The following is a 23,201-nucleotide window of genomic DNA, read 5'->3' as shown; positions in this document are numbered from 1 at the left end:
CTGTTTCACTAAATTTGCATAGAATATCTAAGGCTGAAGTCAAGACCTACCAGGTGGTCTGTTTGTTCATTCATGATGAAATACTGTCCATACCAAGACTGGTATCTGACCTGGACCACATGCTTCCTACCATTTGAGCTAGTCTCCAAAAAAATGAGAGTATGTTTAAAATAAGGAGGCTGAATTAAGAGTTTCTGGGAACTAAGGCTCACGTTTATTGTATGAACAAATGCTGAAGGCACCTAACGCCTTTATCATGAGATGATCTGCAATGAAGTCTTCGGGACAGGAGATTAAAAAAAAAAAAAAGGCTTTCAGGCAGAAGCAGTGGAGAGTTTTGTCCTGTCTGCTCCTGAGAAGCATTAAACCACATGGGCAGAACTCACTGCCATGTTGACTGCCTGTAAGTCACAGGTTACTGGAAAGTACTTGAGTTTATACACCATGGTGCACGGAGCCCTCGAGCTCTGGGAGACACCATGAAAAGTGCAGGTACCAAGGGGTTAAGAAGAGAGACCTAGAAGGAAGGATTAGCCCCAAACCTTCCTTTCTCACTCCAGTCAGAAGATGGCTGCACTCCATCCTAAGCTAGAATTTTGTACATGAGTTTGCTTTGGTATAAAAAAGGAATTCTACAATAAGGAGGGAGTTTGAAACCCACTGGCCCTTTTACCATGTGAAGAAAGTGTCTCTGGGCTACAAGGTCCATGAGACAAGTCCATGTCTGCTGCTTCCCTACTGTGCCCCGTGTCCCAATACAGAGGGCGTCCATTCATTGTTTTCTGCTGAGTGGGCACAGGCCCAAAGGATGGAAGACCTGTCCACGGTCCTGATTCATTTGGTGGTACAGCTGTCTGGGACCCTCATCTCCTGACATGAGGTCAGTGGTTCTTTCTCTCCCCTTGGTGCAAGTGGCTTTTCAAAAAAAGAACTTGACCAGGCATGGTGGCTCATGCCTGTAATCCCAGCACTTTGGGAAGCGGAGGCGGGTGGATCACGAGGTCAGGAGTTCCAGACCAACCTGGGGAATATAGTGAAACCCTGTTTCTACTAAAAATACAAAAATTAGCCAGGCATGGTGGCATGTGCCTCTAGTCCCAGCTACTCGGGAGGCTGAGGTAGAAGAATTGCTTGAACCTGGGAGGCAGAGGTTGCAGTGAGCCAATATCATGCCATCGCACTCCAGCCTGGGTGACAGAGTGAGACAAGAAGAAGAAGGAGGAGGAGAAGGAGGAGGGGAGGGGGAGGGGGAGGAGGGGAAAGGAGGGGAGGGGGAGGGGGAGAAGGGGAAGGGGCATGCGGAGGGGGAGGGGGACTTGTGCCGGGAATTTGTAAACAGGAGATTGACGATGAGCAAGATAATTAATTCAGTGTCTTCGGCTGTACTTCTTTAGGGTCAGTCTTTGGCAGACAATTCCAGTCTAAATGCAAATGTTGCCTGGGAAGTAACATGTAAATTCACTGGCCCCATCTCACAGTGACAGACACAAGTTCGCCTTAATGACAGGGCAGTTACTGGGCAGAGAACAGAGACCTTGACAAGGGAAAGGAGGAAGTAGGTTACATTTGACATGACAGCAGAGCTTGGCCATTAGCAGTGTAGGTTATGGGGTCAGCCTGGAAATCAGATCATGGCTTCATCACCTACTGCATGGATTGGGGCAAGTTTCTTGACTTCTCAGTTCCTTCATCTGAAAACTGGGAATGATAATGGTAGGAACCTCAGAGAGTTGTTTTGAGGAAAATGTATCCCAAACAGGTAGCAAAGTACCTGCACAAAGTAATGTCTCAAGAAACGGTACCTATTCTTACAATTATCATTATTTCCTGTAATGCTGGAATAGATAAAGTAGTTTAGAGCCCTGACTCTCTGTGAATCCTACAAGCTAGATATATGGGCTAGAAGGAAAGCCAGGTGGTCTATGCAGCATCATTTAAACAGGTGTATATGGTATTAAGGCCTTGAGTTGCAACTTGAACTGCAGCATCAACCTTCTTAGATTAATAGGAATGCTTTAAGTTGTTCTCCTTGGCCTGGAGCACATTCATTACTCACAGGGGACAAACTAGAAAGTAAAAAAGTTGCTGGAAAGGAGCTGTTGGCAATTCCAATGACTGTCCTACTATGTAGCAAGAAACTTTACAGTTTGGACAGAGCCTGGGTCCACTCACGAACAAATTAACTCAGAAGCATGCCCTCAGTAGCAACCAGAATCTTTGGTTAGACCCAGATCTTTCCACTTGTCCTACTGCAGCCTAATTTTAGCCAGGTTATAAAAGGATGTACGTTGGAAAATGTCCAACTTATACTCAACAAAGCAATTGAGGACTCTTTTTTCAGAGCATTCATCTCAGATTGGACCAGCTGGTACTTACGCACTTTCAGCTAACCCAAGAGTAAGAGGTCATTCACTGACCTCTCTACATCTCACCCAAACCCCTTTACCCCTTAGCCAAGGTGACAGACAGAGCAGCCGCAGCCCCTGGGCCATGAATAGACGGGGCTGTCTGTCAGCCAGCACATTCCTCCCTCCATGAATAATGAGCATGCACCAGGCCTGGGTGACTGGCTTAAAGCATTTCTCCATTAATCTAAGGAGGTTGATGCCACAGTGCAAGTTACAATGCAGGGCCCTAGTGCAGGAGAGCACATGTTTAAATGCTGCGGCATAGGCCACCTGGTTTTCTGAGCACATAGCCACGTTTCCAGCCTGGAAGACCTGTTACACTCAGATCTAATTCTCAACATGGGGAAATGTGACTTTTTGTAATTTGAACAAGTCTCTCAAAGAACCTCACCTGCAGCTAAAGCCTCTCTCTCTCTCTTCTCTCTCTCTCTCTCTCTCCTCTCTCTCTCTCTCTCTCTCTCTCTCTCTCGCGCACGCGCGCGCGCGCGTGTGTGTGTGTGTGTGTTTGTGTGTGTTTCTCTCCTGGCTTGGCTTTGAATTCTATTATAATTGAGAACTCTGGAGAAGTACCTCGAACCAGTCCCTCAGGCTCTAATTCAAACCTCTTACCCCAGGGTGATGAGGCAATTAGGAGTGAAGTGTAGCGTGGAGCTGCTAGCAAGTGGGAGACTATAGACTGGGGCCTGGGCAGGAGCTGGGGGTTCTGCTGTGGACTGTGGATTTACAATCTAGCAACACAAATACTTCTTTTCATTGTTTACAACCAATTTAATCGCACTGTGATCAGAGAACATGCCTTATACAATATTAATTCTTTGAAATGTGTTGAGACTTCATGGGCAATTTTTTTCCCAGTTTCCCCATCTCTGCGATATTATTGAAATCTACACTGTGTTTCCACCTCAGATCCAAGTTCTAAGTCAACACATGAGGATCAAGGCCTGCCGAGAATTAGGAAACGCTCCCTAAGAACCACGCTGGGGTCAGGGCTGGCTTCAGGGGCTTGCAACCCATGCCCAGAAGGGCCTGCATTTTGGTTTAATGCTCTTCTGTCACTGTCTTGAAATTTTTAATAATTTTTGAACAAGGAGCCCCTTCCTTCCTTCCTTTCTTTTTTTTTTTTTTTTGTGAGACGCAGTCTTGCTCTGTCACCCAGGCTAGAGTGCAGTGGCACAATCTTGGCTCACCGCAAGCTCCGCCTCCTGGGTTCATGCCATTCTCCTGCCTCAGCCTCCCCAGTACCTGGGACTACAGGCACCCACCACCACACCCGGCTAATTTTTTTGTATTTTCATTAGAGATGGGGTTTCACCGTGTTAGCCATAGTCTTGATCTCCTGACCTCATGATCCGCCTGCCTCGGCCTCCCAGAGTGCTGGGATTATAGGCGTGAGCCACCGCGCCCAGCCTCCTTTCTTTCCTTTCCTTCCTTTCCTTCCCTTCCTTCCCTTCCTTTTCTTTCTTTTTCCCTCCCTCCCTCCCTCCCTCCCTCCCTTCCTTCCTTCCTTCCTTCCTTCCTTTCCCTCCCTCCCTCCCTCCCTCCTTCCTTCCTTCTTTTTGACAGAGTTTCACTCTGTTGCCCAGGCTGCAGTATACTGGCGCCATCTCAGCTCACTGCAACCTCTGCCTCCCTCGTTTAAGCCATCCTCCTGCCTACACTTCCTGAGGCCCTGGAACTACAGGCGTGCACCACCACACCTGGCTAATTTTTGTATTTTTGGTAGAGACAGGGTTTTGCCATGTCTGGCCAGGCTGTTCTCGAACTCCTGACCTCAAGTGATCCACCCACCTTGGCCTCCCGAAGTGCTGGGATTACAGGCATGAGCCACCACGCCTGGCAAGCCCCACACTTTCACTTCACACTGAACCCTACAAATGATGTGGCCAATCCTGCCTGGAGCACTGGGGCATTTTAAGAAACTGAAGGTATCAGTGGGTTTCTATGGGTCATCTTCAGAGGAGAAGAAAGGTAGGAGAAAGGGAAAGAGGAAGGCGGGATGGAGAAAGAGAAAAGGGGAACCAGAGGGCTGCTGCTCCCTCATCTACCTTCCTGGGGGACACTGGTCTTCTTTCACTTCCTAGAACGTGCCTTGATCTGCCCTTACTCATTTTCTCCAGGCCTTCCCATGGCTGGCCCCTTCTTCTCATTCAGGTCTTAATTCCAACCCCTTCCTCTCTGGGGCTATATCTGCCTATCCTGCTGTTCATCACAGCACCACGTTCTCTGCCCTCGTAACTCCAATTGTATTCTAGTGTTTTATTTATCAGTCTGTGCCCTTTATTTTTGGATACACACACATATACACACACACATGCACACACTCCACCATCAGAATGCAGGTTTGATAAAAGCAGGACCACCCCTAGGCTCTTCTCCCTCTCTATTCCTTGGCAATTCAACCAACCTGGGCTTTAGACACAGTTCCAAACGTTCATTTCTGCCTGACTTCAGGCAAGTTATTCAACCTCTCTTCATCTGTAAGAGACAGAATAACGATAACGAGAAGCAAGTGTAATAAAACAAGCACTTAACACAGCATCTCGCATGCAATAGGTGCTCAGTAAGAATTTATCAAATGAATGAATGAATGCAATTGATGATTCTCGTTGAGCCCCTACTATGCGCAAGGTACTGTGCTAGGAAGTCATACTTTTTCACTTGCTTCTTATTATTAACCCATCTTAGACTCAAAGAGACGGAGGCTCAGAGAGGTTGAATAACTTGTCCAAGGTCACGCAGAAATTAGCTATTAGATTTAATTGGCAATCAAACTTGTTGACGTGCAAAGCCTATTCCCTCTCAAATTCTTCCTTGATTTCCAATTGTAATAATCCTGCACATTGCACGAGGCTTTTTCGGGTACAGGCACAAGATGCATTTTTTACACCTGGCATTCTGTAGTCAATTCACACCTCACAGCAACTCTGAAAAGCGGGTGATGTCCCTTCCAGCTATGAGGCAGGTGTTATATGGACATCAGAGATCCAGTCAAGGAAAAAACATCAGAAGCCCAGCAGGGAGGAAGATTTAAGCTCCTAGAGACAGAAGATCATGAAAAGTGAGACAGAAGGAATTCAGATTGGATTCCTGGGTGCCCAGGGCATGGAGCTCAGAAAGGGTAGATCAGAACAGAGGAGACAGATAAAGGCATCTCTTATTAGGATGAGGGTGACAGCAGGGTCCCTTTAAAGCCAGAGGGGATTCCCCACCATGCCAAGACTAGAGTGATGTCTGCAACCTTCTGTGTGTGACCTCACCACCAGGACCTCATTCCCCCAGTGAGATGTCTGTCCCTTGCTTCTTCTTTTCCTTTTATAATGTTTTTATTTCTTAATGTTTGGGGGTACATAGTAGGTATATATATTTATGGGGTACATGAGATGTTTTTATACCGGCATGCAATACGTAATAACCACATCATGGAAAATGGGGTATCCATCCCCTCAAGCAATTATCCTTTGTGTTACAAACAATTCAGTTATACTCCTTTAGTTATTTTTTAATGGAAAATGAAATGATTATTGACCACAGTCATCCTGTTGTGCTATTAAATACCAGGTCTCATTCATTCATTCTAACTACATTTTTGTACCCATTAGCCATCCCACCTCCTACTGTCTATTCCTATGGCTTAAATTGTTTTGATTTTTATATCCCACAAGTACGTGAGAACATGCAATGTTTCTCTTTCTGTGTCTGGCTTATTTCACTTAACATAATGACTTCCAGTTCCATTCACATTGCTGCAAATGATTGAATCTCATTCTTTTTGATGGCTGAATAGTACTCCATTGTGTATACGCATCACATTTTCTTTTTTTTTTTTTTTTTTTTTTTGAGACGGAGTCTCGCTCTGCCGCCTGGGCTGGAGTGCAGTGGCCGGATCTCAGCTCACTGCAAGCTCCGCCTCCCGGATTTACGCCATTCTCCTGCCTCAGCCTCCCGGGTAGCTGGGACTACAGGCGCCCTACCACCTCGCCTGGCTAGTTTTTTTGTATTTTTTAGTAGAGACGGGGTTTCACCGTGTTAGCCAGGATGGTCTCGATCTCCTGACCTCATGATCCGCCCGTCTCGGCCTCCCAAAGTGCTGGGATTACAGGCTTGAGCCACCGCGCCGGCACCACATTTTCTCTATGCATTCATCTGTTGATGGACATTGTCCCTTGCTTCTTGTTGCACCTTCTTCCAGCCTGTCACCCACCCTTCAAGCATGGATCCTCCACCTCCTTCCAATGCTGTTATGTTTACTTAATTTTTATTGTTTACTAGAAAAGCAATATTTTCTATGCAAGTGAAAATAATTTAAACATTTTGCTCATTGACCAAAGATGGTAGTAACTACAGCCATTCATTCCTGCTGTAATTCATGCAAAAGCTCTGTTGTTTCTATGAATGGAGAAGCCAGCTCAAGCATCAAACAAGTAATATTGACAAAAGGAGTTTGTAATTACAGTAAGTTCTGCCATGACACTAATAAAACAGGAGGAGGAGGGGGCAGTGGAGGTGGGATCCGAAATGCAATCATGAGCTGGAAAGCAGCTACAACATCAGGATTTGCCCTTTTACCAGCAGTTTGGCAGCTGTGCCAATTAGCAGGGAATGGCGGGAATATTTGGAATGTGCATAGAAGCCACTTTTGCACAAATTAAAGAATTTTTTTTAAGATGAAGTCTTTTATTTAGAGGCAAAACATGAAGTTTTATTTACTTATTTATTTTCTGAGACAGGGTCTTGCTCTGTCGCCCAGGCTGGAGTGCAGTGGCACAATCACAGATCACAGCTCACTGCAGCCTCAAACTCCTGGGTTGAAGTCATCCTCCTACCTCAGCCTCCTGAGTAGCTGGGACTACAGGTGCCACCATATCTGGCTAATTTTTAAAAAGGAGTTTTTGTAGAGATGGAGACTCCTTATGTTTCCCAGGCTGGTCTTGAATTCCTGGTCTCAAGTGATCCTCCTGCCTCAGCCTCCCAAAGTGCTGGGATTACAGGTATGGGCCACCATGCCTGGCCAAGAACATGGAGTTTTAGAGTCCAGTGGCTCTCCGTCTTGCTCCTGCTGAGCGCAAACATCTTTACTGGAGAGTCTGAGGTTACAAATCCCTCAGCAGCTATGACCAGCCCAGGATTGCCTTAAGAGAGGAGGTTATGCGCATTCTAAAATTAGGTGTATGGAGTACATAACTTATTTGAGCAAAATCTCCCAAAGAGAGTACTAGTAGAGCTAGAGATGTGTGTGCATGTTCATTGCACAGATTTCAGAAAATATAAATAAACTTGAAGAAAAAAAAATTGTCACCCGTAACGCCTTTCCTCAGTGTTAGAATGTTGGTGTATTTCTTCCAGTTTTTTTCCTTGACTATTCATAGTCAGCTCTAATATAGACAATATAGATGTCTGGTTCTTCCTGCTGGCTAAACCAGAGCTGATTTGTAACCCTCTCTGCTTCCCTTGCCTGTCTTGCACCCACATGTCCCAAAGGTCAGCAGCTGCCCCTGCCTCCACCCCTTAAAAGGGGTGTGAGTGGCAAGGGTCTGGGTAGGAAGTTCAGCAGACCTGAGTTCTAGCTCAGTGTATGAAGCTAATTTGCTGTGTGACCTTGAACTTCTCTGCAGTCAGGGTGCTCATATGGAAACAGAGAGGGATGCATTCCAAAGACTGATAATTGACTGTTCCGGCTGCAGAAAAAACAGCCTTCACAGAGAGGAAGACCAAGAAAAACTGGCTTTTAATGTGGCCTGTTCAGGTGTGTACAGGGGCAGCTTGCAGGCCACAGGAGGGAACCACCTCTGGACATTCTTTATTGGAAAGCTATGTAAGGAAAGTGTCTTCTCTGCTACCCAGACCTTGCCACAGAGGCTAGAATGGGGGCAGGGATGTGGGGCAAGACAGGCAGTTGTGGTTCCTGGAGAAGCAATAAGCCAAGGGTACAAAGGTAGCTCCTGGGAACAGAACACTACAGAAGTTGGACAGCCTGGACCCGTGGGTCCAGCTGGGATACCTCAAACTCTTTCCAGCTGAGCAGTCCACCTGTGGCCTGCAGTAGCTTGAGACTCAAGCAGAGATGGTGAGAAGTAGCCAATCTTCTGAGAAAGGCAAGAAGCCCTGCCACTGAACTGGGTGGTCTCGCTAATCACCAGCCCAACCTTGCATCCTTGAATCGGCCACTGCCCTTGTAAAACAATGTCCATTATTCTGTACAAACATAGCTTCCACTTATATAGCACTTACATACCTGTCATGTTCATCTGTGAACTCATTAACTCTCAACAACAGCCCTATGAAATAGGCAGTAGATTGAATATATGAAACTTCCAGTCTGTAGGTCAAAAAGAGTCCCATCTTGGCAACTGCATGTGGTTCATCCTAATATTATTATGCCCATTTTACAGATGAGGGAATTAGGCCAAGATTGGACATGGAACTTGCAGAAGACCATACACTAGTCCTTATTCCAGTCACATTGCCTCACCAAAGGCTTGCTGAGCCGGACTGAGAGGTTTTAGCAACAGCAAGGAGAGGTTAATACCAGCAGGGCAACATACAGTCTCTCCTCACCCAAGTAAGCCAATGATGCCTCCAGCCCTAGAACATCTTTGGGTTTCCCAGTGAATGTGGCCCCAGCCTGGCTAAAGGGCAAAGAGCTCCAGGATGCCGTCCACCTGCTGCGCCCAGCCCCGCCCAGCCCCCAGCAAGTTACCTCTCAGTATCACTATCGCTGGATGCCACTTCTTCCAAGGCTGCCTGCAGGTCAGCAATCCGGCGAATGGACGTCTCCAGGTCTGTCTGGAGGGTCTGCCTCACTGCCCCAAGTTCCTCCACATACTTCTCCTGGGGACAGAGGATGCAAACATACATTGGCCTTGGGCAAGAAATGCACCACCCATGCATGCACTGGGGAAGAGACACGCCCCAGGCTGAGCCTAGCGTTCACTGAGCACTATTAAGTGGTAGGTTCTCCACGAGAGGCTCTCTCTGTGGACAGGTTTATGGGATCCTCAACCAGGTGTTCCATGGTTCATAGAGGAGGGAATAGATACTCCAGGGCATGGCACACAGAGCTTGCTCACCTGTGCAGGGAGTGCTGCTCCCAGTGCATCTGACCCCAGGGCCATGCTCTGAATCTGCACCACCATGCGCAGTGGATACTCAGCCCATCTCGGATGGATGAGTAAATGTAAAAACCAAGAAGGGTCATGGAGTCTGGTTTAGGAAGCTGAGCCCCAGGGATAAGTCTAGTGCAGGAGGTCATGGGGAGAGTATAACAAAGATGGTTTTCTTTCAAGTACGTCCTCTAGACACCCCCACCTTGCTATCCTCACAGCAGCAAAAGCAAAGATAAAAAACCTAGCTGGGCTCCCTCTAGAACAGGCAAGCACAATGGGCATTTTTGGAGCTCTTTCTGTGGCTAGAGCTGTGCTGAGTGTTTTGCAGCCAGGATCTCATTCATGCCTCGCAGGCCCAGCAGGTGAGTCTCTATTCTTGTTCCCATTTCACAGATGAGGAACTGAGGCCTTAAGAAGTAAAGACTTCATGGCGGAGCTGGAACTCTAGCTCAGTGCCTCTGACACCCCTCTCAGGGTTCATCTTAGTGATCAGTACTTTCTGGAACCTTTCTAATCAGATTTTATCTGGACTCTTGGGAAAATCTCTGACTTTAACTTGTAACCTACTCATTGCTACCCTTTAACATACAATGATTGTCACCTGATGGTCAGTTTGCCCCCCAGGGGACATTTGGCCAGGTCTGGAGACATTTCTGGCAGTCACAACTTGGGGAAATGCTGCTGGTATCTGGTGGGTAGAGGCCAGAGATGCTGTTCAACATCCTATGAGGCACAGGACAATCCCACAAAGAATTATCTGGCCTGAATGTCCACGGTGCTGAGTTTGAAACCCTGGGTGAGAACCAGAATCTAACCTCCTGGTAATTCATCTTATGGGGAATAAATCAAGAGGTAGAACACAGCTCTATGCCCGAGGATGTTTGCGGCGGTGCTACCAATGACAAGGAGAGGCTGGGATCTGCCTCATCACCCAGCAATTGGGAATGGTTAGAGAAATCACAGTGTGTCACTTTGAGGCTCTTAGGCAGACATTAACATTAGAAATAAGAATTGTGGCAGCACGGAGTGCTTCTGTGAAATAACACGAAGCAAATGGAATAGATCCAAACAGTATCATGCCCAAATCTATGCAAATAACACAGAGAATTGAGAATATTTATGGATGGGGCGAAGTGGGGTTATAGATGGGATTTTTCTTGTAAGAGGCTCTAATTATGTACAGTTTATTTTTGGACTGCTGTATAAAGGAACACACATACCAACTGAGGACAGTGGGAGGGAAGAAATTTGAGGATGTGGGGTCAAAGTGCAATTCCCAGCTCCCCATGGAACTGAGTAGGTGAGAGAAAATGAATGGCTCACAGCCCCTCTCTTAGCCTAGAGTCATTTTTCTCTTTCTCTCTCTTTCTCTCTTTTTTTTTTTTCTTTTTTTTTTTTTTTTTGAGACAGAGTCTTGCTCTGTTGCACAGGCTGGAGTGCAGTGGCGCGATCTCAGCTCACTGCAACCTCCACCTCCCGGGTCCAAGTAATTCTTCTGCGTCAGCCTCCCAAGTAGATGGGATTACAGTTACAGGCACCCACCACCACGTCCAGCTAATTTATGTATTTTTTTTTTTTTTTTTAGCAGAGACGGGGTTTCACCATGTTGGCCAGGCTGGTCTTGAACTCCTGACCTCAAGGGATCCGCCCACCTTGGCCTCCCAAAGTGCTGAAATTACAGGCATAAACCACCGCACCCGGCCTCATTTTTCTTTATTTTGCAGATGAGGAAATTAAAGCCAGCAAGGTCACTCAGCGAGGTCACTCAGGAAAGGCGCAGAGCTGGGATCTGAACCCTGGACTTGGCGGCTCCAAGTCCAGTGCTCTTTCTGTGGCACTGATTGCATTCCCCAGAAGAAGTTAGCGAGGGCCATTGCAGGGACACACAGCTCTCTGCAGATCGGCTTGCCCGTTCACATTATTGTACGTCTGTGCCTTTCCAATGTTTTCTGATTTTAAAGAGAGAGAGGCAGCAGGCAAAGACTGAGTAAACCTAAGGCTGAGCTGATGAGAGGGAGAAGGGGTGGTGGGAAGGATGCCACGGTGGTGGCATGAGAAGGGGCTGCCAGTCCCTCCCAGTTTATTGAAGCCACCAACTGTGAAATCCCTATCTCAGCCTTGACAAGGTGAGAGACAACCCGAGGTTGGGACCTCCAGGTTGTCAGAGGAAATAAAGGACACTGAGGGACTGTGAAGGAGGGGGTGCTCACCCCAGGACATCAGCATGTCAGCTCATGAACGCACCTAGAAAATGGCTAGGTGCAAAATCCCGGCAGCTTCTGGAAGCATCTGCCCAGACTCCACTCTTTTCCTTTTTTTTTTTTTTTTTTTTTTGAGACGGAGTCTTGCTCTGCAGCCCAGGCTGGAGGGCAGTGGCACAATTTTGGCTCACTGCAAGCTCTGCCTCCCAGGTTCACGCCATTCTCCTGCCTCAGCCTCCCAAGTAGCTGGGACTACAGGCGCTTGCCACCACGCCTGGCTTATTTTTATTTTTTATTTTTTTGTATTTTTAGTAGAGACAGGGTTTCACCGTGTTAGCCAGGATGGTCTCAATCTCCTGACCTCATGATCCGCCCGCCTCAGCCTCCCAAAGTGCTGGGATTACAGGCATGACCCACTGTACCCGGCTGGCTCCACTCTTTTCTAATGGGCCAGGACGATGGTGTCACTGGGCATTAGCCACTTTCTCCCAGATATGGCACCTGTGTCTTTGTAAGACACAGAGGCAGAAAAATCTGTATTGCTGTCTAAGATTCTGTCCCACGTCCACACGTCTGGGCCATTGTGGGTTATGTGTTAAGTACAGTGAATCCTATAAGCATTGGTTCAATGAATGTCTAACCAAATGACCTGTCTGAGGTCACGCCGCTGGAAGACCACAAAGCTGAGATGTGCATCCAGGTCTTGGGTTCTTAAGTGGGAACCCTTTAGGTCACATGTGCTGAGATACGAGAAAAGGGTACAGACGCCCCTTCCTCGTTTTGCTTAGCTGAATCTTGCCCGTGTCAGTGTCATGCAGGAGCAGCAAGCTGTACAGTCCACATCCTCAGGGAGCTTCCGGAGGATAGAGGAGACAGACAGAAGGAGGCACTGTGTTTCAGGGATGGGTGGGTCTGGGCTGCGACTAAGCAAGTGGGCAGAAGAAATAGGAGACTAAAATGAGTCAAATCCACAATATCATAAAAGTGAAAGTAGGCTCTGGAGCCGAGCTGCCGGGGTTCAAATCCCAACTCTGCTGCTCACTGGCTGTGTGACTTCCAGCAAGTTACTTAACCTCTCTGACCCTCAGTTGTCTCACTGGGGAAATGGAGCCAGTAGTAGGCCCTTCCTCACAGGGCTCTTGTGAGGAGCAAATGAGCTTGACAGAGTGGAAACCTGACCAACAGTGGCATAGCTATCCTTTAATTCTCACAGGAGAAGAAGCATCAGGAAGAACAGTGTCATCCCCAGTTCACTGAGGAGATTTGCCAAAGTCACAAAGCAAACAAAAACATCGGAATGCAGGACTCTGGCTCTGAAGATTTTTCACTATCCTGCAGAGAAAAGACATGAAAAAAACAAGGGCTGCATAGAAGGTGAGTTAGCTTAGACACAGCAAGAAGAGGTGAGAACCAGAAAGCCATCATTAGTTAGGCCAGAGTATGTGGACCAAGAACAGGGTTTGGGGACCTGCCACTACCTTCCACCCTCCACTGTTGTCCCCTTGCCACCCTCTGCATCCCCTCCTCCATCTGCTAGGGAAGCATCAGACTCAGTGGGTGCACCCCGAGGAGAAAGCTTGGAGAAATTTAGTGTTGTTGTAATCAGCAATCAGCAAATCTTTCCTGCTTCAACACAAAAACCAAATGGAGTCTGCTGATTGCAGAGACCATTTCATTAGGCTAAACAAGTGCAGTGCCCCAAACGGTCTTCCTGGGGCACATAAAACAAGGCGCCAGCCAGAGACCCCTCCGGAGACACGGAAGGGATGCACAAGCAGAAGGGGAAGTGAGTCAGTGACCCTCTCATGCAACAGGAAGTGGGCGGGAGGCAACGACAGCATCTGACAATCACGCTCGCTTGGGTTTGGCTCAGGGCTGCTTCATGAAAATGGGGTTGTGTTCTGAGGTTGGGTGTGAGCTTGGTCCTCTCTGTTATTAGCTCTCTTTAGAGATCTGAAGCATGGAGAGAAATTGGAAGGTGGGGGATAATTAGGATACAAAATGATTTAGATAGTTAGATGCATAGACAGCAGAAATCCTTTAAGATATACACCACATTCCCGGGGTAATCTAAAACTACAATATAATGGTGTACACACTGTAGACACACAACATCCATACCTCCTGGTATATATTATATATTCATATATTATTCATTCATACATACATACACTTAATAAACATTTGTTGAGCACCTACGAGGTGCAGCACTGATCTAGGCACTGGCAATACAAATAAAGTCCTCACTTCCACAGAGCTTATGTTCTTGCAGGGATCTAATCTCCATCTGTATTACCGGTGTCTGGAACACAGAAGGCACTCAATACATGTTTGGGGATGAAATGAATGGTGCTATTGTATGACTATTAGTGGTGAATTAGGGAAGGATAGAGGTATTATACATTCTAACTAATGCATGCATAATATACACGATACATACATAATATATGGAGGATATATATATCGTGTACACAGAAATCAGTACAATAACATGAACTATGTAGATAACATGCATACTTGCTGACCTCCCCAGCATCACTTGAGAGAACTATGATTTCTTGTTAAACCCCCAGGCTACTCCCTCTGGAGCATATCAAAGAGTTGCCCATGTGAGAAGCAGTTCATGTGATAATTAATGGCTGCAATTAAAGTCATCTCCTCTTGTGATGTTCAATTAGAGGCTAATATTTAAAACTGCTGTTTGTTGTTTATTTTCTCTGCCCAGAGCATCTCAATCTTCAGAGGACCCTCTCCTCTCTGCAAATGGACAAGACTCTCATTTGTTAATTTCTGCAGCTCTAGAGGTTGCCTCTCCAACCTTCTGAGGTGTCTCCCAAGGCCCCCCAAAGTTAATTTCACCTGTGCCACACAATTTACACTATAGATCAGACTATCTCAAAACACTTTTGAAACTTGATGAAAACCTATCTTGTTGCTTTCTTCTAATTTGGTAAAGACAAGCAGAAAATGTTACAGAGCCTGGTGCTGAAAAGAATTACACACACATATGCTATTATATATATAAACATGTACATATGTGAACGTGTGTGCACAATATGTACATGTGTAGATACACACCCAAATATTTCCAGCATCTGGCACATAGCTTACCTAACAAATATTAAGGATGTATTTATTAGAGTCTGGTTACTGATTAGAATTAGCAATCAGCAATCCTTTCTGGCTTCAACTTGAAAATCAAATGGAGTTGAATTTTGTCTGTAACATGTACTTTATCCTATAGATCAGGGTATATTCTGAAACTTGATGAAAATAATCAAGTATTTTCATATACTTAAATGTTTAACAAACCTTGAACATAATAAATACGTGTTAAACTAATTAATAAGTGAATATATTTATGTACATTTCTTGCATACACAGGCACTCTGCTAAATGTTCAAAATATCTTATCTCATTTAATCTTTATTGAAACCCCCAGAGTCAAGTACTATAGAAACATAAAAAGTGAGCTGAGATTACTGCAACAAAGTGGTAGCAATGGCTATTATCTCTGTGTGGTAAGATATCAGGCAATTTTTACATTCCTTTTAGCACTCCTCAAGATTTTCTGTAAAGAATAAGAATTATGTTTATAGTAGGCAAGTTAAAAATATATACTTTATTCCTCTCTGATGCTACAGTGAACAATCTCATCCACCTGCTCCGTGCTGAGAGGTAATCTTCACCACCTTGTCTTGTCCATTTTACAGATGAGCAGGCTGACGCTCAGAGAGGTTAACCCATTTGCCTAGGGACACACAACCAAGGAAAGATCCAGAGCTAAGCTCAGGTCTCCTGACTGCAGTCCATGGCTCTTTCCAGCTTTGCTTCTAATTGTTCCTGTGTCATCCAATGATGCCCATGTCTTTGCAGGTGAGGGAATCTTTCCCAGAAAGAAAGGCTATGAGGAACTGCCATTGCTTCCTTCAAATTATCCGAGGGTCACTTGCCTGGGAGAAATGAGGCTGAGGCTGGAGGCTGTGAAGTGGGGGAATAAAAGCCCTGTGGGCTGGTCAGGGTGGCTCATGCCTCTAATCCCAGCACTTTGGGAGGCCGAGGTGGGTGGATCATTTGAGGTCAGGAGTTCGAAACCAGCCTGACCAACATGGTGAAACCCCAGCTGTAATAAAAATACAAAAAATTTAGCCGAGCGTGGTGGCACGCACCTGTAGTCCCAGCTACTCAGGAGGCTGAGGCAGGAGAATTGCTTGAACCTGGGAGGCGGAGGTTGCATTGAGCCTAGATTGTGCCACTGCACTCCAGCCTGGGTGACAGAGCAAGACTCCATCTCAAAATAATAATAATATAATAATAATGCCCTGTGAATTGTGTTCCAGCAAGAGCTCAAAGGCTACATTGGTAATAGAGTAAGCATCAGCAGGTGGTGTTAAGCTCCACTTTGGGAAAGGAAAGAGTGGGAGTGGCCCTAAGAAAACCCAAATGTATGGCCAGTCTCCAGCAGGAATAAGGACGAAGGAGAAGTTGGTCATCATTCTACAGGGTTCTTTCCTCATAATCATCCTGAAGATTCGTTACATTATTCTTTTTTTTTTCTTGAGGGACTCTTGCTCTGTCACCTAGGCTGGAGTGCGGTGGCATGATCTCAGCTCACTGCACCTGCCACCTCCCAGGTTCAAGCAATTCTCCTGCCTCAGCCCCCCAAGTAGCTGGGATTACAGGCACCTGCCATTCACACCTGGCTAATTTTTGTATTTTTAGTAGAGACAGGATTTCACCATGTTGGCCAGACTTGTCTCTAACTCATGGCCTCAAGTGATCCACCCACCCCAGTATTATTCTATTTTTATGATGTGATAACAGACACTGAGAGACCCATCAAAGGCACCCAATTCATACAGCTAGAAAGTGACAGATTAAAGTTGGGGCCTTCATAATTTCTAAAGGGTCAGCAAATACCCAACAATACCTCCTGTCCTTTTCTTCATACATGGCAGGCATGTCTGATCAATCACAGCAGAGACCCAAGCAATCACGGACTAGAATCCATTCTCTCAACTCACCAAGCCAAGTGTGTCATTCCAGTGCTATCCTGTGCTTCATCTGCCAGCATCGATCAGAACTTTCAATTCTGCTACACCTTTTTTTTTTTTTTTTTAAGAGATGAGGGGGTCTCACTCTCTCGCCCAGACTGGAGAGTGCAGTGGTGCAGTCATAGCTCACTGTAACCTTGAACTCCTGGGCTCAAGTGATCCTCCCAACCTCAGTCTCCTGAGTAGCTGGGACTACAGGCATGCACCACCATGCCCAGATATCTTATTAGTAGTAGTAGTAGTAGTAGTAGAAGTAGTAGTATTTGCAGAAACAGGGTTCTGCTGTGTTCCCCAGGTTGGTCTCAAGCTCCTGGTGTCAAGTGTCCTCCCTCCTTGGCCTCCCAAAGCATTGGGATTATAGGCATGAGCCACTGCACTCAGCCTCTGCCACATTTTTAAATGACCCCAATCCTCCTAGAAATGGTTTTCATATCCTCAAAGAAGATATTTATATTAGTTAGTTGGTTCGCAAGTTTATTTCTCCTTAAAGATTGGTGAGTATTCTGTGGATCCGAGTGAAGCTGAAACTAATCACACTTCCAGGAAGACCCTGGTGGGTGGGGAGAGGGAGAGATGCAAACTGCTAACGACATCACAAATAGCAGGAACAGAACTGGCTTTGGAACAAGATGAACCCTGAAGCAGCTACGCGAAAACTGAAGAGTTACTAATCCTTTCTCACCTTCAGTTCCTCATCTGTTAAAATGGCAGTACGATATTATTCCTTGACAAAAGGTGTTACAAGGAACAAATGAAATAATGTAAAATTGTGTACACCTCATCTACCTAAATCAGTAGCACGTACTTGGTCCACAGGTTCCTATTTCCTTCTTTCTAACTAAAGACACGGAAAATACGAGGGCTGCTGGTGGTTAGCGAGGATGACTTCATTTTTCAGAAAATGACGTCTAAGAACCTATTACTTGTTTTGTTGTAGCTGGAAGGATTTTACAGAATGCTTTGGGAAAACAGAAACCACTCTGGGTCATTCAGCCAAGGGAATTTAATACAGAAAATTTGTGACCCAGGTGATGGAAAAATTGAGAAGCCAGGAGAAATTAGCAACAGCAGGAAGGCACTGCCAACCTAGGGCTGGACAAAAAAGCCAAGGAGTTGGGCCATCCATTGGGAAGCAAGACCTCAATAGTGTTGCCCAGAGGAAACAGGCTTCATGAAGGAAGGAGGAGAGTCCTTGATAAAATCTGGATTTGGCCGGGCGCGGTGGCTCAAGCCTGTAATCCCAGCACTTTGGGAGGCCGAGACGGGCGGATCACGAGGTCAGGAGATCGAGACCATCCTGGCTAACACGGTGAAACTCCGTCTCTACTAAAAAAAATACAAAAAACTAGCCAGGTGAGGTGGCGGCGCCTGTAGTCCCAGCTACTCGGGAGGCTGAGGCAGGAGAATGGCGTAAACCTGGGAGGCGGAGCTTGCAGTGAGCTGAGATCCAGCCATTGCACTCCAGCCTGGGTGACAGAGCGAGACTCCGTCTAAAAAAAAAAAAAAAAAAAAATCTGGATTAAAAGGAGGTACTGCTGCTTCCATGGATGCCTCAAGGCAGCGTCAAAGAAAGATATCCTGTCTTCCCCCTTCCTTTTGACCTTCAGTTGTCCGTCACTGCCTTTCATTGGCAGAACCTACCAGAAGTCAAGGAAACCAGGAAATGTCATTTTCTGTAATTCTACAGCAGAGCAGAGAAGGGGTAGGAGTAGATCTGAAAGTGAACTGGTAATGACTGCTTCAGAGCTCTAAAGCATCCAGGATCATTCCAGGCTTCATTATTTAAGACAGACAACAGTGTTTTCAGTCCGTACAAATGCATCAAACTGTTCACTTATGTGATTTGCACACTTTTCCATGTCCATATTTTGAGGAAAAAGTTATAAGACATCTAGAATTATGTTTTTTTTTTTTAATTTTAGAGACAGTTTCACCCTGTCACCCAAGCTAGAGTGCAGTGGTGTGATCATAGCTCACTGCAGCCTCAAACTCCTGGGCTCTCATGATCCTCCTGCCTCAGCCTACTCAGTAGCTAGGACCACAGGTGCACATCACCACATCCACTTAAGTTTGTGTGTGTGTGTGTGTGTTTTGTTTTTTGTTTTTTGTTTTTTGAGATGGGGTCTCACTATGTTGCCCTGACTGAACTTGAACTCTGGCCCTCAAGTAATCCTCCCACCTCTGCCTCCCACTGTTGGGATCAGAGGTGTGAACCATTGTGCTCAGCCACCAGAATTATTATTTTCAAGGGCTACAGAATCAAGTGCAGGATTACAGATCCCTATTCTGTACTAGTGACGTATTGCTGTATACTAGGTTACCCAAACACTTAGAGTTTTCAAATATCTAATATCATGTATTATCTTTCATGGTTTCTGTGGGTTGAGAATTCAGCAGTGGCTTATCTGGGTGGTTCTGGTTCAAGGTATTTGGCAGCATGAATAAAGTCCTCCCAAAGATGTCCATGATCTAATCCGGCAACATGTAAATATGTTCCCTTATATGGCAAAAGGCATTTTGCAGATATGATTATGTTAAGGATCTTGAGGGAGAGGGAGATTATCCTGGATTTTCCAGGTAGGCCCTAATATAATCAATCACAAGGGTCTTTGAAGATGGAGGCAAGGGGATCAGTGGGGGAGAGAGCAGCAATGTGGAGATGGAAGCAGGGATTGGAGTGGTGCACCCAGGAGCCAATAAATGCTGGCAGACTCTAGAAGCTAGAAGAGGCTGGAACAGATTATCCCCTGGGGCCTCCAGAAGGCACCAATCCTGATGATACCTTAATTTTTAATGCCTTTGGACTCATCTTGGACATCTATCTGATCTCTAGAACTCTAAAAGAATAAATCTGTGCTGTTTTAAGATACTGTGTTAGTGGCTGCTGGTTGCAGCAGCGATAGGGTTACAGGATCTATTGAAATGCCAGCCAGGGCTTTGGTTGTCTGCAGGCTTGACTGCAGCTGGAGGGTGCCCTTCCAAGCAGGCTCACTGATGTGGCTACTGGCTGGAGGCCTCACTTCCTCACTAGCTGTTGGCACGAAGGCTCAGTTCTCTGCCTCATGGATCTCCCACTGATGTGGTTTGGATTTGTGTCTCTGCTCAAATCTCATGTCGAATTGTAATCTCCAGTGTTGGAGGAGGGGCTGGTCTGGTGGGAGGTGACTGGATCACGGGGGTGGATTTTCCCCTTGCTGCTCTCATGATAGCAAATGAGTTCTCACAAGATCTGGTTGTTTAAAAGTATGTAGCACCTCCCCCTTCTCTCTCTTCCTCCTGCTCAAGCCATGTAGGGCCTGCCTGCTTCCCCTTCGACTTCTGCCATGATTGTGTTTCCTGAGGCCTCCTTAGCCATGCTTCCTCTACAGCCTCAGAACTATGAGCCAATTCAACCTCTTTTCTTTGTAAATTATCCAGTCTCAGGTAGTTCATTATAGCAATGCAAGAACGGACTAATACACCTGCTGAGCTGCTTCAGTGTCCTCATGACACAGTGGATGGTTTTCCCACAGCAAGTGATCCACGAGGGAACAAGGCAGAAGCCAAATGTCTTTTATTATATAGTTTTATTATCATTCTTTAGACACAGGGTCTCACTCTGTTGCCCAGGCTGGAGTGCTGTGGCACTATGATGGCTCACTGCAGCCACAGACTCCTGATCCCACATGATCCTCCTGCCTCAGCCTCCTGAATACCTGGGACTACAGGCATGCACCATCACACCAGGCTAATTTTTTTTTTTTTTTTTTTTTTGTAGAGATGGGGTCTCATTGTGTTGTCCAAGCTGGTCTTGACTTCCTGGCCTCAAGTGATCCTCCTGCCACCAAATGTCTTTTATAGCCTAGTCTCAGAAGGGGTGACCTATTACCATTGATGCAACCAAAATGTCACACAGACCAACTCTGATGCAGTATGGGAGGTGACAACACCGGGGTGTGAATGCCAGAGACGCAGATCACTGAGAACCATCTGGGAGGCTGGCTGTCACAGTAACATCAAAAGATCTTCACATGTGTCTCATCTCAATTGACTCCCATACCTACAAAGGAAGAACTTCGCATCTCGAGAAACACATCTGTTGATGAGTTTAATCACTCCCCCAGAAAAGACAGGTTGAAGTCTTAATCCCCAGGACTTCAGAATGTAACTGTAATTAGAGATAAGGTCTCTACGGAGGTAATCAAGTCAAAATGAAGTCATCTGGATGGGTCCTAATCCAATATGACCAGTGTCCTTCTAAGGACGGGAAACTTGGACACAGAGATACACTTAGAGGAAAGAGAATGGGAGGACACAGGGAGAATGTCACATAAAGATTGACGATTAGAGCGATGTATCTAGAAGCCAAGGAACATCAATATTTTCCAGTTAACCACCAGAAGCTAGGAGACAGGCATGGAACAGTTTCTTTCCTAGAGCCTTTGGAGAGAGCATGGCCCTGCTGACACCTTGGTTTTTTGGACTTCCAGCCTCCAGAACTGCAGGACAATACCTTTCTGTTGTCTTAAGCCATGCAGTTGGTGGCACTTTGCTATAGCTGCCCTAAAAACTAATACAACACCACGTGCTCTTTTCTTTCTCTTTTAAACACCATTGCTTTGCTTTTCTGTTTCTAATAGCATTCACTATAGAGAAGGTAGAACATTTAAAAAGTGACAAAAGAAAACTTTGAAAATCATCCTTAAGTCTATTATTTGGGGACAACTGCTTTTCATGAATATGTTGGTGTATTTCCGTCCTGTGTTCATTTCTGCATATGTGTATAGATACATCTGACTCACGCTCAGGTAAAACACTTGTCTATTAAAGGCAGAATGGAGTTGACTCTGCAGCCAAGTAGGGGACTCTATGCAACCGTACACCATCCAGCTTTCCCTGCCAGGATTTTCCCTTATCTTGAGGCAGAAGGGCTCGCTGCTCCAGGCACCTGCTTCTGGTCTTTCCTTTCTTATTTTTCAACCCAATGGTTTTAAAATGCCCTCAGCTGTTGCCTGAGGGTCTTCATAGCTTTTTGGAAAGTTAACATTTAGGCAACTTGAGCTGTTTAAAATGTACATGATGAAGAGCTTGCCTGCAGAACGTCTAAGTCGGCTGCACTGCTGTGTGCATTCACACATCCCATGAGCATCTGTGGACACACATGCCAGACACCAGGGGCCAAAACAGAGGCTTAGAGCAGGAAGCCACCTGGTAAAGACTGCACAGTCATGGGGCTGCAGAGAAAAAACTAGAACCTGGGTGTTTCCTGCCCCTGTCCTCTCTCTCTCAACAAGTGCACCCCTCTCTCCATTTCATGCACTTGAGATGGGTCATTTCTGCCTGGAAATCATTCCGGCTACTTGAGTAGCCATAGTGCCAGGGGCTGGAGCTTCAGTGGTGAGGAAGGGGCTTTGGACTTGATTCGTGCAGTCCCTGATGTGTGGGGAGGAGTGGACGGCACAGACTCCTCAAGACCCTATCACACAGGGATGGAGAATGTGGCTAAAGCTCTCCTGGGGCATTGGGATGGAGAAGGGGAAGGGAAAGGGAGGGGGGATCAGGCTTCAAGGTACGTAACTCTATCTTGGGTTTTCCAGTCGCAAGGTTTGCAACTAAAAATTTTAAAAAGAAATCTCTCTAAAGTTCCTTAAAGCTCTTGCTCTTCAGAGCTCCTAGCTTTGCGAGCCCTAAAAATCCTCTCCAGCCTGTGACTTCTGATGTAGCATTCTCAGAAAGCGGTAAAGAAGAGCCATCATGGGACCCCAACAACCTTCTCAAAGTTGATACCAACTGAGCAGGGGATTCATAAAACCCCCAGATGCAAATAGACATCCTGATCTGGGGTAAACTCTAAACACCCCAATCCCAACTTCCCAGAGTCATCCACCCAACTGCTCTTGAGGAGTGGAAAAATACTGAATATCAGAGGTCAGAAAAGTCAGGAAACTCCCCTTAATGCTAGAACAACAAGGTTATCTGGAAAGTCCCTAGCAGGGCAAGTGACCGTTTGTGGTTTGGTCAAAGGGCAGGAACCAATGAACAACTGACTAATGTTTAACTTTAAATGTCAGCCAATTGTAAACAACTGTAAAAATTCCCAGTGACTCTGTAACTTGCTGTAACTTGTTTGTGTCTGACTATAAAAGACGGCTGAACACCGAGCTCGGGGTCTCTCCCTAGGATCAGATACCTAGCTGGAGGGAACCGAGTTCGAACTCGAAATAAAGCGATCCCTGCCACTTGGCTTTGTCTCTGGACTCTGGTGGTTGCTTTCGGGTCATCGCGGGTCTGGGCATTACACTCTCAGAATAAAGAAAAAAAGGCATTTCATTTTTCTGCTCAAACACATATGACATATCTGTGCCACCCAATTTTCCTGACGGGAATAATTATATCAACATAATTAAGTCTCGACTGCAAAACTTATCTGCACTGCATAGACTGACACTACACTCC

At 46.0% G+C, this 23,201-nt stretch overlaps 1 protein-coding gene across 5 annotated transcripts in view; it reads right to left on the bottom strand.

Annotated features, from left to right (window-relative positions):
- The window catches only part of MYO18B (myosin XVIIIB), a 300,037-nt gene that overhangs the window by 31,063 nt on the left and 245,773 nt on the right, over positions 1-23,201 (bottom strand). For all 5 annotated transcript variants that reach the window (XM_033233057.1, XM_033233058.1, XM_033233055.1 and 2 more), the window contains one exon: positions 9,106-9,236. In XM_033233057.1, the coding sequence (XP_033088948.1) occupies positions 9,106-9,236 (131 nt within the window). The remainder of the gene's footprint in view (positions 1-9,105; positions 9,237-23,201) is intronic.

Source organism: Trachypithecus francoisi, unplaced genomic scaffold (genome assembly GCF_009764315.1).
Source record: "Trachypithecus francoisi isolate TF-2019V2 unplaced genomic scaffold, Tfra_2.0 Lachesis_group14, whole genome shotgun sequence".
In the NCBI taxonomy this organism is placed as follows: domain Eukaryota; kingdom Metazoa; phylum Chordata; class Mammalia; order Primates; family Cercopithecidae; genus Trachypithecus; species Trachypithecus francoisi.
This window is presented reverse-complemented; position numbering and strand designations above follow the sequence as displayed.